General features: G+C 36.6%; 1 protein-coding gene across 3 annotated transcripts in view; it reads left to right on the forward strand.

The window, feature by feature from the left end:
* Nucleotides 1-15,712, forward strand: part of DPP10 (dipeptidyl peptidase like 10) — a 182,967-nt gene that overhangs the window by 67,000 nt on the left and 100,255 nt on the right. For all 3 annotated transcript variants that reach the window (XM_008497029.2, XM_030453986.1, XM_030453987.1), the window contains one exon: nucleotides 5,221-5,295. In XM_008497029.2, coding sequence (XP_008495251.1) covers nucleotides 5,221-5,295 — 75 coding nt within the window. The remainder of the gene's footprint in view (nucleotides 1-5,220; nucleotides 5,296-15,712) is intronic.

A 15,712-nucleotide genomic window follows, 5' to 3' on the forward strand; every position in this document is an offset into this window, starting at 1 on the left:
TAACAAAGATGGGGAATAGGAGGGAGAAAATTCTGTGATTTACCAGTTGGAAGTTGTTTTCTACTAGGGAGGCAATAGTGTTAGGTTCCTATGAGCTTCACAGATCTGTTCAAGTCTTTTTTTTTTTTAATGTCCTGCAATCACCTCTGTACGTGTGTGAAAGCATCTTAGAATGCATGAGGAGTTTCAGGTGGGTTTGGGGAGTTTGAGTTGTGTTTTTGAGAACCACCCATCCAGGATGGTTCCCATCCATAAGGTAGAGTTCATCCTAGATAATTTTTTAAGGTACATTCAAAACCTGTGAATGCTAATCACCTCCTGTACACCCATATTCAGTTTTACCATTCAGTGAAAATGCTGATAAATAGGGACATTTGTGATGCAGAGAGGTGTGATTTCCTTGCCACCCAGCTTTAAAGCAACAGTCTAGAAGTCTTGTAATATTTTATCCTGGATGAACATAAAAAGTTTTAAAGCCTGAAAGTATTTTAAGTGAGCATTAATCAGTAATAAATAATAGGATTGTGGAAGAGGTAACTTTCTGGGAAAAACAGAAGTACAGAAAACTTAAAAAGGAGGGGTAAGACTAAATGGAAGAACCTAAAAAACAAATAAATAAGGTCAACAGAAGTGAAAATTTCCTCTTGTTGCTTTTAACTGCAATGTATTATTTCGATTAAAAACAGCTATCTGAAACTATGAGGTTTGACAATGGATAAGGATATATTCTTTTATCTCTGGGTTAGACTATCTTATAGGTAACTTCTATCTGTCTGCTCTATGGCATTTTTTTAAACATTGTGAATAAGGCACTGAGTAAAGGCTATAGTAGCTTAAAAAACACCTAAATAATAAAACAGCTTTTTATAGTAGGTGAAACAATAGCACGGCTGGATGAAGAGTACAAGATCAGAAATAGGATCATTCTTTCACTTTTGAAAAAGTGAGACGATTTCAAATTCAGTGATATATGAAAAATGGATGACAGGTTTGTAAGTTAAGAAGGGAAGACAGTAGACGTGTGTTTAAATTATTAATTTTTTTGTTTGTTTGTTTTTTTATCTCAGAATTATGCAACAGTCTCAAATGTAACTAATGTATGGATTCCAGCATTTTTTTTCTCATTTCATACAGCTGATGTTTTTTGTAGGGAGTTTGATGTGGTTGGGTAGAAATGAGAAATATTCGGGATACAAGGAAACCATATTCCCTTCTGCTTTCTTTTTGGCCTTTCCTCTGTTGTGGTTTGGAAAGGGGAGAGGAGTAAATATGGAGTACAGGGTGTTGAATTCCCTGTTTCCTAACTAGTGGATACTGTGCAGTGATGCAAAGAGAAACAAGACCTGCTTCTGCATCCAGGGACCTTGCCTAATTAGCCAGCTATTTTCAGAGCTTATTTGTCCAGAGCTACATTTCTTAGAGATGTACAGATAAACCATAGAGGTGTAGTCATAAGGGACAACATTTAGGTCTGTCTTGAATGAAGCCTCAACAGGTCCTGACAAAGCAAGGAGCTTGAAAAGTTGCAGATACTCAGACATCATCGTGGAACAAGCATCCTCCAGATTTTTGATAACAAGACACCCGAGGTTTTTCGATTCCCACTGTTTCCAAAATGGTATTTTCCCAACTTTTTCTTCAAAACATAAAAATATGCCCTTCTGAGACGGGAACAAACCTTTGGGATCAGAATCTTGACTGACTTCTTTTTAATGAATAAATAGATCTAATCCCTGTAGTGAATGTCCCAATAGACAACCTCCCAAGGCCTTGAATGGCACTCTCTGGCCGGGCCCAGAGAGTGGTGGTGAACGGGGCTGCATCCAGTTGGCGGCCGGTCGCTAGTGGTGTCCCCCAGGGATCAGTATTGGGCCCAGTTCTGTTCAATATCTTTATCGACGACCTAGACGAAGGGATTGAGTCCATCATCAGCAAATTCGCAGATGACACCAAGCTGGGAGGAAGTGTGGACCAACTCGAAGGCAGGAGGGCTCTGCAGAGGGACCTGGACAGACTAGAGAGCTGGGCCGATTCCAACGGGATGAGGTTCAACAAGGCCAAGTGCCGGGTCCTGCACTTTGGCCACAATAACCCCATGCAGCGCTACAGGCTGGGCACAGAGTGGCTGGAGAGCAGCCAGGCAGAAAGGGACCTGGGAGTCTGCATCGACAAGAAACTGAACAGGAGCCAGCAGTGTGCCCAGGTGGCCAAGAAGGCCAATGGCATCCTGGCCTGTATCAAAAACAGCGTCACCAGCAGGTCCAGGGAGGTGATTCTTCCCCTGTACTCAGCGCTGGTGAGGCCACACCTCGAGTACTGTGTCCAGTTCTGGGCCCCTCAGTTTAAGAAGGATGTAGAGGTCCTGGAACAGGTCCAAAGGAGGGCAACCAGGCTGGTGAAGGGACTTGAGCACAGGCCCTATGAGGAGAGGCTGAGAGAGCTGGGGCTGTTCAGCCTGGAGAAGAGGAGGCTCAGGGGAGACCTCATTGCTGTCTACAACTACCTGAAAGGAGGGTGTAGCGAGGTGGGAACTGGACTCTTTTCACAGACGACCTTCAACAAGACAAGAGGACACAGTCTTAAGTTGTGCCAGGGGAGGTTTAGGTTAGATATTAGGAAGAATTTCTTCACGGAGAGGGTGGTTAGGCTATGGAATGGACTGCCCGGTGAGGTGGTAGATTCTCCGTCCCTGGAGACATTTAAAAAAAGACTGGATGTGGCACTCAGTGCCATGGTCTAGCAACTGCTCCGGTGGGTCAAGGGTTGGACTAGATGATCTCTGAGGTCCCTTCCAACCCGACTAATTCTATGATTCTATTCTATGAAATTTCACTTCCTATATCAGAGCCTGAGTCTTTCTTTTAAGTCCATCATGATCTGATCTGTCTCCTCAGTTATGAAGTTAGGTATCTGCTGCCTGATGAAATACCTTACACATGTTTATGAGGGAAAAATCCCAAACAACTGTCTTTTGTTAAAATGAGCTCACAGGTAGTGAGTTTACTTGCCATGTAAGGTTGGAGGAATAAGTCAGGTGATTTACTAAATTTTTTTTCTATTGCTAATCTAGCAAGGCTTCTTATATGCATACAGATAGACTGTTTCTGAATTTATTGCTAAAATTGTTCTTGCCTTGATAAAACAAAACAAAACAAAAAACAACAAGAAAACCTTCCACATAAAACCCAAAACAGGCCTCTAAAGAAATTTAAATGATTGTGACTTTAGGTCTCTTAAATCTCTCTGAAATTCTGTTGGAATTAAGAGTATATTTCCTTAAAGGTTTGATTGTAAATCCAACTTTGAAAAAGTAGGCTAATTATGGCTTTATGATAATTTAAAGAAAATCAGTATAGGTAGCAGCTTTGGTAATGACCACCTGGTTTCTCCTGGTCTAATTTTTATTTTCGTATTTCTTAAATGAAACATTAAAACTTATGAAACAGATTTATGCTCCTTTTAAGAAGAGTCATGCCATTAAACCAACAAAAAGGAAACTATTTTGCCGAAACCATTAGCTGCAGTCAAGAGATTATAGCTTACTGGCATTTCACGTTCACCACGTGTCTGAGGTATTTCTTGAGACAAAGAGAATTTTGCAGGAATGAACAAGGTCATCTCAAGTAGGATTTAAATTATTTTAAACTCCAGATCCATAGGAATCTACACATGGATATAGAGTATGTGAGTAACTGTTGCTGGTGTTACTGTCAATAGGTTGCAGCTGAGCTGCTCAGGTGTTTGCATTAAGTGCATCATTACTTCTGTGGTGTCATAATCCATGACTGAAGAATCTAACTAAGTGCATGGAATGGTGAGCACCATACTCCCTGAGAGGCAATTTGGAAAGCTGCCTGGGCTGTGTGTTGCTGAAGAGTGAGGTAGTGGGGCAGTAATTAATAAACTTCTAGAAAGCAGCAAAATTTCCCATCTAAAAATGTTTTCAGTGATGTGCCAAGGAAAGGGAATATTATTCCTGGATTAACATTAATGTAGTCTCTGCTTAAAAGTGCCTAGCTTATAAAAGATAGTTTAAGCAGAGGAGAAATACATTCTGAATGCTTTGTAGACACAAAAGGATGCTTTTAAGTTTTTTTTCCTCTTCTTCAAGATTTCAGATTTTGAGCTTTTGATACTGGCACACTTTTGCATCAAACTAATGAACAGTTTATCTTTCAAACAATTTTTTTAGCCTTGATTTCTTTTGATAGCTTGCTCTAATTATACTACCTAGGAACCTGAGTTTAAGCTGTATATCAAACCCTGGCATCTTCTCAGTTTATTGGAAGACTTGCTTATCTGTACCTTAAACCCCTGTTGGATTCATTAGTTCAGCAGTGGGATTAGGCTAAACAGTGCTGGTTGTTTAAGAAGCAAAATCAGGGAAAGCTTTTGTTTGAATAGCAGAGAGAGCTTGTTCTGCATAGGTATTTGTTTAGTTTATTTCATCTTGTTCCTTTGCAGTTCTATTATTTTTTCTTTCCTACTTTTTCTGTTCTTATTAGTATTTTTCATTCTTCACCCTTTTTCTTTCATTCTGCAAGTATCTGTCTTGAGATTTATTTAAAAGTATTTCCTTCAGTGCCCTTTAAAGCACATTCATATCGTCCTCATGCATTAGATGCATTAAATTCTTTCTGACATCAACATTACTCCTTGATTAAATTACAGCTCTGAATTCAGTTGGGTTTTGGATAGATATAAAGCAATATTAGTTTTATAATGCTATCTTATGTTTCACTTTACACTCCACTAAGAATATTTGTTCCTAAAAGGGTTTTCCTTTACTACAAGTTGTCTTGCAAAATGTTTATGTATGCAGAAGAGAGGTAATGCACACCTATTCTTTCATTTTTGTGTTCTTTCAGCCTAACCCAGTGTTGAATCTCCCTTATAATCATGAGATACACACCACCTAAAGGGCCTTCCTTATTCCTGTAAAGGAATAGGTTGTAGTTCTTATCTTTGAGCTCAGTGCTTGCAATCATGATAATAAACTCATCAGCTTCCTAATTGGTATTGAAGGTAGATACAGCTGTTGCCATTGTACAGATACCAGAAATTAGACTAAGAATTATATGAATATTTTTGTGGAAATTACATGTGTGTTCTAAACCAGACCTGTCTTATGAATGGAAAGTTATGAAATTAACTGTAAGAAAATGTGGAAAAAGTGATCCTTCTTATTGCAAACTCACTTTTATTTTTACTTCATTTTAGGTAACATTCAAAGCATCCAGATACTCAGTTTCACCAGACTTAAGATTTGTTCTACTTGCATATGATGTGAAACAGGTAAGCCAACTATTCATACTCTAAGAGCCTCTAAATTAAACCTCTTAAACCCTTGTTGTTTTTTATATTTCATCTCTGACTCCATATAAGAGAATGTGATTCATGTATTTGATTTCTCTTCCCAAAGTCTTCTGATGAAATGGTGGCAAAGTATGTATTTAAATGTGGACAGAAATACTACCAGGTTCTCAGTTGAAGTAAATTGCCCATGGCTCCTCTGAAATGTTGGGCTGGTTTATGTAGTAAAGGTTTCATAATCCTTAAACTGTTCTGTTACTAATTGATCATATGAAAGCCTATCTTTTCATACTCCTTTCCACGTTAAACAGCTGTGCATGTCATTTATGGATTACAAAAAAAAAATCTAGCCTGATTCATGTCATGCAAGTCATTTTGTTGGCTTTAGTAGTCTGAAGTTTGATAGTCTGAAAGTTTTTGGATTGTATAAAATGCAGTTCTTTGTTTCTCGTATTATGCAGAAATTTTGTACCTTGTTATCTTTTCAAAAGCAGTTCAGTAGATACCATATAGAGTTTTCTAAAATTAAGCTTTGAACACACACAAAAAAGAAAATGGCTTTATGATTTTCCTCTATGCATATTGTTTTTATAAAAAGTTCTAATAAAAATGTGAACTTTTCTCCATAACAGAATAACTGGATGCTAGATTCAGTGGATATTCAGCAAGTTTGGGTTGCCTTTCACTGTAGTAGTTTCCTTGTTATTTTGTGTTGGTAACAGAAGATAATAGTACCTCTGTGATGTTGACTGAAATTTTTAAAACAATAAACTAATCATTTACAAGGCAGGATATAAACCTCCCCAGCCTCCTAGTGCCATTGCTGTATTTATCTAAAGCTTTATTAATTACATCTCCAAACTGAAAATGCACTGAAAGCTGATCTGAAATGTTCTATTTCCTTGGGACTAGATCCAAGCAGGGTTTTAATCTACCAATTCCAGTGCCTTCCAGATCAAGCTCTTTTTACAATATGAATATGTCAGTAAACCAAGAAAGAGCTGCTGTTGTTCATTTCATTGTTTTTGTTGTAAAAGGTTCCAGTTTGATTCCTGTCTGAAAAGTACTTGCTGTTTCCCTTCTTGATTGCTTATTATTGCATGAAAGAGTTTAATAAGCCCTCATACTGACTTAATTTCCTCATTTGGTCTGTTCAAATCTTGATTTTGTGTGGGTTTGGGATTTTCTTAGTAATTGCAGATAGAGAAAAATGGGAAAACCTGAAAATCTCCATCACACTTTTATTACCTCTAAATGTAGTAACATCAGGGATGAATCCTGGCCCCACATTAAAGCTGGTCCTTTGCCATGCAAATTGCTCTTAATGCATGCTGAATGCATCACTTTGCAGGAAAACTCTCTGTATTTAATTCTTGGTTTTCTTGCAAAAAGAAACTTTTCCTTCCTTTTACAGTCTGGTTGCTTTGGGTTACTTAGAGTGATGAAGTTTGCAGCATTTACATTGCATATAGCCATTTCCTTTGCTCAAGTGTATTGACAAGAAGGAATTAAAATGATAAATGAACAGGTTTTGGCAAGCAGTTTGTGGTGGTAATCCTGGATGCCTTTGCATGAGGCTTGTGGTACTTACCCTGGCGTGCTCCTCCAGCTGGGCTCTGGCTTTCAAACCAGAAACATGCTGTGATTCCTGCATCCTTGTGCAGTAGTGGTGATGGGTCTATAATTAGATAATAGCTGGATGTTGTCAGCCAGTTCCCCAGTTGATATAAATAATAATAGTTCCATGGAAGTCTGTTTCCTCCTGAGAAGAATTTGTTCCTTAGAATTGGAAGGGAAAAATCACCAGAGTGTAAGCCAATAATTCCAGAAGCTACAATATATGTTATTGTGATTATGTGGTAAAAAGCCCTTTTTCTTCCAAATTTTCTCATTCTTGGGATGGTTTTCAGGCTGATGAGGCACTTCTCTTTTCTCTAGATCTGTTGGGGAAAAGGTATGCAGTGCCTTTTTTATTTCTGCATAACTAATGCTTCCTAATTACCTAAAGAGTTACGTCAGTTTTCATTCTTCTTGGGCCTTCTCATTTCTTTTTTCTGTCAGAACCAGACTTACTGGGCCTGAGTAACAGGAAATCCACCTGTCTACCTCACTCTGTCCCCCAGCTGTTTACTATAAACTATCAAATCTTTTGCCTATAAAATTAAAATTATTACTAAACATCATCATTTAAATGGAATTTTTCAAATGAGTTTCAGTAGAATCAGGCCACATTCTGTCTACATATCTCATTTGAGTGTAGCATTTTAGGAGACTGAGGATTGCTCATTGTCAAGTGTTACAACACATGCTTAAGTTTTTAAATAATACCCAGTACAAAGAACTACAAAAACTGTAAGCATTTAGTTGATCTCACCATCTGCTGTAAACTGCCACAGACCCCTTGAATTTACTACCAGTGTTTGCCACTTAATTTCCCTTCTTTGTTAAGATGTAAATGTATTATTCCATTGTAATTTATTTGATGGGATTTCTGCTTTTTCAGATTGTCAATCCTTTGGGTTTTTAAAATTATAACAGTTGTTTATATAAACTAATCTGTGTTCTTCATAGCATACAGTAATACAGCTGGGACAGACTTATTAATCACCAGTTTGAGAAATAAGCTTTTGTTCCTCAGCTGAGCAGGTTGGAGAAAAATAGAGACAAATGTTTCTTCAAGACATTTTGTCATAAAATTGTAATTAGAAACAAGCTTTTTTTGATGTTTGGATTAAAAATAAATGTTGAATTAAATTAAATAGTTGATTATTTATTTTACTATTGTCAGCATTTTCTTTGCTCCATTTTGTGCTTGGAATGGCAAACTTTAATTAAATTTGCAGATGTTTAAGCACAATTAAGAATGTCCAGTATGCATAACAGGACATAAATCTGCATGAAAATAAGCTGTCTTTGAATACAAAAATAATAATTGAATGAATCATTTAAATCATGCTTAATAGAAGGAACAAACCCATTTCATTTAGCATAGCAGCTGTTTTGGTGTGGCTCTATGTACTTCGTAAGGGAGAAAATTCCTTTGCTAAGGAATTCAAAGTGTTGAAAATTGATCTCTGGGTATCAACTTTATCCATCTGTATCATAGCAGGTCACAGAATGTAAGCTACTACTACTGGCACAGGCACTGTGCCTGGCTGCCTTGTTTTTAGCAGAAGGCTGTAGCAATTTTAGAGGTACTTCTTGAGTGTTCTTTGCTGCCATACTCCACATCTCCACACTTGTGAAATGCTTTCATCAGTTCTCCCAATTTTTCTGGCTTTGCCAGAATTTGCATGGACTGTGTGTGGTTCAGACTTCCTGTCACTGACTGTAATTTTGTCAGCAGCACTGAAAAAGTCTTATTTTGCATGGCAAGGGATTTGAGGAATCAACACATGGATTCTCCCTGAGTGTCCTGCCATCCTGCTTCTTCTCAGACAGTGTCACCATTCCAGCAGGGAAACCACTGTGTACCCATTGTATGCAGAGAGGGGACAGTTCTGCAGTGCTCAAGCTTTTTGATTAGGATTTTCTTTTGAAGATTGTCAAGGTATGAGCAAAGAATGTGATGCTCTGTGAGGCAGAGCATATAAGGCAGTTGAGATTTCCAGAGGAAAATTTATTTCACAGTTGTTACTAAGGAATCTGTTAAAATGACAAAAAACTTTTCTTACTCTTCTGGTGATGTTATTAATGACTACCAAAACCTGACTTATAGTTTTGATTAGAAAATGGAAAACAGACACTGTTTTTCCATTACTGGTAAAGGATGAGGCAGTAAATTTGCAATTTGCAGTGCAGTGAGCACTGAGAAATTTGTGAACTTTGGTGTCCCTCAGAACAAAGTTATACTCTGCAAGTTTACCCTGGAATCCACGTGAAATGAAAATAAGCTTTATGCTGGATATTAGTGGGTTTTTTGCTCAGACATCATAGTCATGTTTTCCCTATGCTCTTGCTAGAATATATTATGCTCCAGAAAAGCAGGTGTAGTAAATGAGATCAGTTCCTCTTTTTATTCTCTTAACGATTACTGATCTTCTTTCAGTTCAAGATGAATTATGAGCAGTTTTTTCTTTCTCAGTTCAGAAATGTGCTTATTGGACACATGAAAGTTCAGGTCTAGTTTAGCATCTATACTGTACAGTCTCCAAAAAAGAAAATGTGTTCCTGAATTAGGGTTTCATACACCTAATCTTATTAGGTAGAGAATTTCAATAGAACAACTTGTTTAGCTTAAAGTCCTGTGAAAATAGCTTTTGATAATTCTTATTAAAACTGGAATGAAGAATAATCCAATCCTTTTCAGAAAGGTAGGAGAAAAGTCATTTTAGAGCTAAACAGCACTCATTCAGTAGGAAAGCATTTCAGAAGTATTTCTGAATATTTGTATGTTTTGAAGACAAGAGTCCAACACAGTGTCTGAGGCACTGAAGTTCCTTATCTGCTGTGCACTGGTTCCAGTCATCCCTTTGCTGCTATAATAGCTATTTTTAGAGGCTAATGATAGGGAGTACTGACCAGTCTGCAGTGAATGGAGGCTGAACAGCAGCAAGTGATACACTCATCAAACTTTTATGGATTGCCTCTGCTATGGATAATGAGTGCACTGAAAAGATCTTCAGGAGTTAGTCTGCAGATTAGAAGAATCCATGAGGGGAAAAATTCAGTGAAGTCTTAAATTATGATTATCTGTTCTGCACTGGGAGATAATCTTTCCACCAATTAGGTGGAAACTAAATGTTCAATTGTCAGTAGTATTCTTGGTCAGTGAAATTAATTATTGGATTTTTTTTTTCCTGCCAAAATTAAGGGATAAAGTAATTGCCGTACATTACGTCTTTATTTTTGATCAGTACACTGGTGTTAATGTGTGCAGGTGTTTTCAGCTAGATAGTTTGTACAGAAAATCTGACTGTGAAGAGCATTATCTGGAGTACCAGTTACTGGCTGGAAACATACACAACAAAGATAAAGTGAAATCTGTCTTCTGACACATGGAAACACTATTTCCTCAACAAGATTATTCCATACAAAAGAACAACAAATGACTTTTTAAACTGCAGTGATCTGGATAACAGTATTTTATGTAGTGGTGTTTATAAAATAAAGATCTGATACAGGACTCATACTGTCAACTTTCTCCTCCAGAAGTGAATGCTGTTTCCTTAGCTCGTCAGGGTGATCTTTCGTTTGTTCATTTTTAGATGAGTCCAGAAGCAAATCATGCACATTGTAAATAAAAGTCTGATTCAGAAATGACTTCCCATTTATATTTATCTCTTGTCAAGAATACGAGTGACCAGTTTTTCAGCTTTAGGGCAGCAAGAAAAAGAAAAACCAAGAAGGGAATTTTAAGTGAGATCCACCCCCAAAATCTGAAGTTATTCCTTGCAAATATTTTTTGTGATCTATTTCATTCGTCTCTCAGACATAACAAGATTAAGTGTTTAAAAGGTCAGCTACTGAGCAATTCATGGACATGGGCTGCTCAAATTTTCCCCTTCAAAAGGCTGTTGTTTTACTTTGAGTTGAAGTTTTAGCTGATTAGAATTGGATAGGTTAGAAATTTTTAATGAATAGGAAGGCTGTAGGTGACTTTGGGGTATTACACATTGATTACATATATTTGGCTCTATTTTATGTATCTTCAGAGCTATGCAGCTATGCAAAATATGTATATTTTAAAGATATACAAAGGGAAAGACTTTGCTGAGGAGATGATGTGCTCTGTAGTAAATTGGGCAAATGAATTTGCTGACATTGTGTGCTGTCATGAATTATCCCATAGGAGTCAGTACTCATACAGGTACATATTGTCCTATCCAGGTTTTTGTCTAAATTATGTGGCAAAATGTAGTAACTGCCATCCCAGTAAACAGAAGGTGGGGAAAACAGGAATGTTCTGTGCTGAGAATCAATGGCATCTGTGTTTGCTTAGTGTTTGTCCAATAAACCTCAGCCTTCCCTCATTTCATCTGTGTTGAGTTCAGTTCATCACGTGGCTCACAAGCTTACTACTTAATTAGGAGTAGCAGAGCTCTACCTGGAGTATCTGCATATCTTTTGCATTTTCTGTCTTTATATATGTGTTGTTATATATCCCTTCTTGGCATATTTGTGATGAAATAATGGGGCTGTGCTCTGCCAGGGTGTTACTTTAAGCACCTGCAGAACAGGAGAGTTAACTGTCACAAGTTCTTAAATAAAAATTCTTAATTAACAAGGCAAGGATATTGAGATACTGTTTGGATGCTTCCTCTATTTATTTAAATCTAATATGAAATCTATCATGTCAAATGCATGTCCCTCTGTATCCACCTGTCTTTTTCAGAAGTTGTAAAATTTCTTCTAGAAAGTCCTTGGTTTCTTTAACTGATGATCGACCTCACCTCTTCATGGCAAACCATATTAGACAAGGTTTTGCTGCATTCCACATAACTTACTGGGTCTCTCTGTTCCCTTTATCCTTACAGGATTGCTGCTCCACCTCAAGTTTTTGTAACTATGTATATAAATAATTCTAACTTACAAAGAAGATGGCTCTGTGTTTCTCATTCAGAATTCCCAGAGCTGAAAAATCAGGATTCATGTTTTCAACCTCTTGTTCAAAGGCAGTACTGAAAAAAACAACTATTGAGCTTTTCTATTGTACAGTAAAGACAGATTCTAGGGCATTCATGTTTTCAGAGAAAATGTTTATTGACAGAAAAAGTATTATTATCAATAATATTGTCATTCTTATCAAGTATGAATACTCGTATTGAAGAGATATTTAGGTAGTGTCCAACCTAGTTTCCAAGAGCCAGTAGTATAGAATCTCTGTTCTGATGGAGCTGTGATATTCACGTGGTCATCTTCCTGTATCAGACAGTAATCCACAGGGACTGGAATCCTTGTGTGCTATTGCTATATAAATAGGCAATATTCCACTGTTTGAGTCAGCAGCTCCTTTAATCTATGCAGAATTTATTTTCTACAGCATAAGTTCTCACTTCTGCTGGGAAACTACCAACCTTATCAAATCCTCTCTTGTTTCTCTTCTGTGCATTGAATATATGCAGAAATATCCCAGAAATGTCCATTGCAAGTGAATGGTTTGTCCATCACAGCCCACGGACAAAAAAACACTTCCAGTTACCTCTTGCTGTAATATATTGTATGTAAAAATGATGTTACCAGAAATAGTATACAATTGAAAGCTACTTTTGCAGTTATATTGTAATGTATGGGCTTTTTTTTTAGAGGATGAGGCCCTAGTGACATTTTTATCAAATATCTGTGAGAATAAATCTTCCTCAGCAATGCTGAATGGAAAATCAAATGGGGGGTTTTAAATTAAAAACAACCAAGAGCAATCTGCATGAATAGCAGGGCAAAGGCTGTTAGAAGCCCTAATTGAAAACTATATCAGTAGCTGTTAGAGGCTGGAAAAGCTAAACAGAGCTTTGGTTAAGAGTTCACCACAAACAACTAAAACCAACTGATACACCTATCTGCTTTTAAAAATTATTTTTTTCCAAGTTTCCATGAAATAATTCCCTTAATTCCTTTCCTTGCTACTAAAAAGAATATGAACTGAAAGACTATTTTATACATCTCTCTGTTTTGACAGCTTTTACCCTGGGCATGAATCATTGTTAGTTCAACTGCTCCACTTATTGATTTCTCAAACACAAGCCCTGGCTCACATCTTCAAATATAGAGAAAAAAAATGGCTTCTGAGGAGCAAAATCACTTCATGGATCTGACTGACCCATTATGTTAAAGCATTGTACTGAAAATGCCAAGTCTGTGTTTTATAATGTAGATAACAGCATGTTCCATAATGACTCATTTCAAATCTTAGACATACTCTTTCTATATGTACTGAGCATAAACATGACTGAATTACTTACAGTCCTCTTAACAAATGCCTAAATCCAATTCATATGTTCAGTCCACTTCAAATCAATTATAAGCCATGGAGATTTTTTGCTTTTATTTAATTTTTTGTAATATCCTCTATCTGAAATTCAATAATCATGTATCTTCCTGAGAAATGTGATCCGCATTATAGCTTTCTCATTAAACTTTTAAATCAGATACCATTAGTATTGATGAATACAATCTTAATGGTCTCTTAATCTTAAAATAGTCATCATGCATTCAGAATTTTAGTCTTGCAGCCAAACTAGTGCATGTTCTTAGCAGTCATGAATTTTCTATCAAAAGGAATTGATATCTTTCTTTGGCTGCAGGGTTATGAATTAGATTTACAAGCTAGAGATTGCTTAGTGAATTTGGTTGTTTTTTTCCTAAGTGCAACATTTGCAAAAAACCATCTTTTTGGATACATTTGATCTGTGGAAAAGAATGTTTGAGCACAGTCTAGAAGGTTTTGTCTTTTGAAATATTTTGTCTTTGATAAAAATAATTTTTAAAATACAAATTTAGGAGACTGAGTTACTCTGCAATATTGATCGATGTGCTAGCTTGTGCTTTAAAGTCACATTAATAGCAGATAAACTAGGTGGTTTAATATCTTTAATAAAGCTGAACAAAATCTCTATGTAGAGGAGCCCTGTTGTTTTTTGCATTTTAAATGTGTTTAAGGATGTATTTACATATACATTTATATATAAATATACAACTATTTAACTAAATGTAAGTTGAAATCTTTATTTTAAAATAACCTGGAATTTAAGTTACAATACATACAACCTAGAAGCCTATACAAATCAAGAAAGTTAATACTTCTCTGATTTTGTTAGTGTGGTTGCACATCTTTTGACTGAAGTCAGCGTTTTTATGTCTTTATGTATGAGAAAAATGTCATCCTCTGCCTCTCCAGGTAGGTGAATGGATACAATTCTCACTGCAGCAGAGTTGATTAGGAGCAGGTATTAAATGTTTGTGCTCTGCAAAATGAGGAAAATCTGAGTGAAGTTTCACAACTAATTCTTATTACAATTAAGTGGTCAAACGGACTGTCTAGATCTAGAAACCAATGATTCTACAATGTGAGAGGAGAAAAAACCTGAGTAAACTTTTTCCTTATGCCACATAATTCTGCCTCTGTCAGCAGTGCATGTTGGGTTATAATTTAATTTTGCTTAAAATAGACAGCATAGAGAAAACAACTTAAGACTTAAAAAAAAAAAAAAGTAAGTGATGGATAAGGTTTGAAACTGCTTATTAATTTCATATTGCATGTTCCTGGTCAGAAGAATCTAAAACCCAAACTAAAATGTAACTGGGACCTTCTTAATCACTCAATATTTTTAGTCCTGAAGGAGAGCTTTCTTGACCTGTGCATTCACTCAGATTGCTTTAGTGAGGGGAAGCAATTGCTTTTTCTGTGTGCTTGTTTTCATGAGCAGAAGAAAAAACTAAGTAGGTTGAAATCCTAAAATCCTAGCAGTTTTTTGGGTAAATTGAGTCACACCAAAGACAGCTTCAAGTACCCATGGTAAGGATAACCTGTAGCAGTGGTGAATGGTCCAGAACATGACCAAAAGTCTAAAAGCTTTCAGTAGCAATTACTTGCTCATGACAAGTGCCCATACAAAAATTATCTTGAGGCTGGAGGGTGTTCTGTGCCATGAGAGCTCCAAAGCTCCTTGTCACATTTCAGGAAACCTGTGCAAACACATCACAATTTAATTTTCTTCCACAAGCTTTCACTTTCACTATGTAGGCAATATCATTAACTTTATATTTAAGTAGCAACATTTATCTAGCAAGCACTTAGAGTGCTTATTGCTGCTGAGCTTAATGAAAATGCCAGTAAAGTCAGTAGAACTATTTCCATTGACTTTAAAATGGACTTTTGGATCAGCTCTTGTCTTCCTATCACACAAATCTAATAAAGTCACCTCTGTAGTGTGACAGCAACAGCCAGGACAATGAATAAGGCAGTGTGGCACAGGATTTTCATCAGGATCTTGTGGAGGATAGATATATGAATGTTTTCAGAGGCTCTCCTGTGCTGTAAGTCAGCCTTCAGTTCTCTAAGTTGTTTTCACCTTTGTGAGAATGTCATCTCTTTTCTGTTTTATCCCTACGAGGCATAAATGTAAATATGCCAAGGGAAAAACGTAATAAGAAGCTGTTATTTTGGAAGTGTCCTCACATGTTAAAAAACAGTATCCTCAACTTATAAATTAAGTTTTTGGAATAAAATTCTTTGCCAGCTAGCTTTCTGAATATATAAAAAAAAAAGTTGTTTTGAATAACATTTCTCTGGCATTGTTTTTGAGCAACATGTTAAATGACAGCACTCTACTGGAGAGGCTTTACTCTAACAGTCATGGGAAAAAGAGAAATCTCTCTTTACCCATAGGCACTAGAAAATTACATTTAATGGTAGGAATGGTGGAAATAGACAGATTGCCTGTGTCTGCATTTAATCAGAGTG

This window comes from Calypte anna, chromosome 7 (assembly GCF_003957555.1).
Source record: "Calypte anna isolate BGI_N300 chromosome 7, bCalAnn1_v1.p, whole genome shotgun sequence".
NCBI lineage: Eukaryota > Metazoa > Chordata > Aves > Apodiformes > Trochilidae > Calypte > Calypte anna.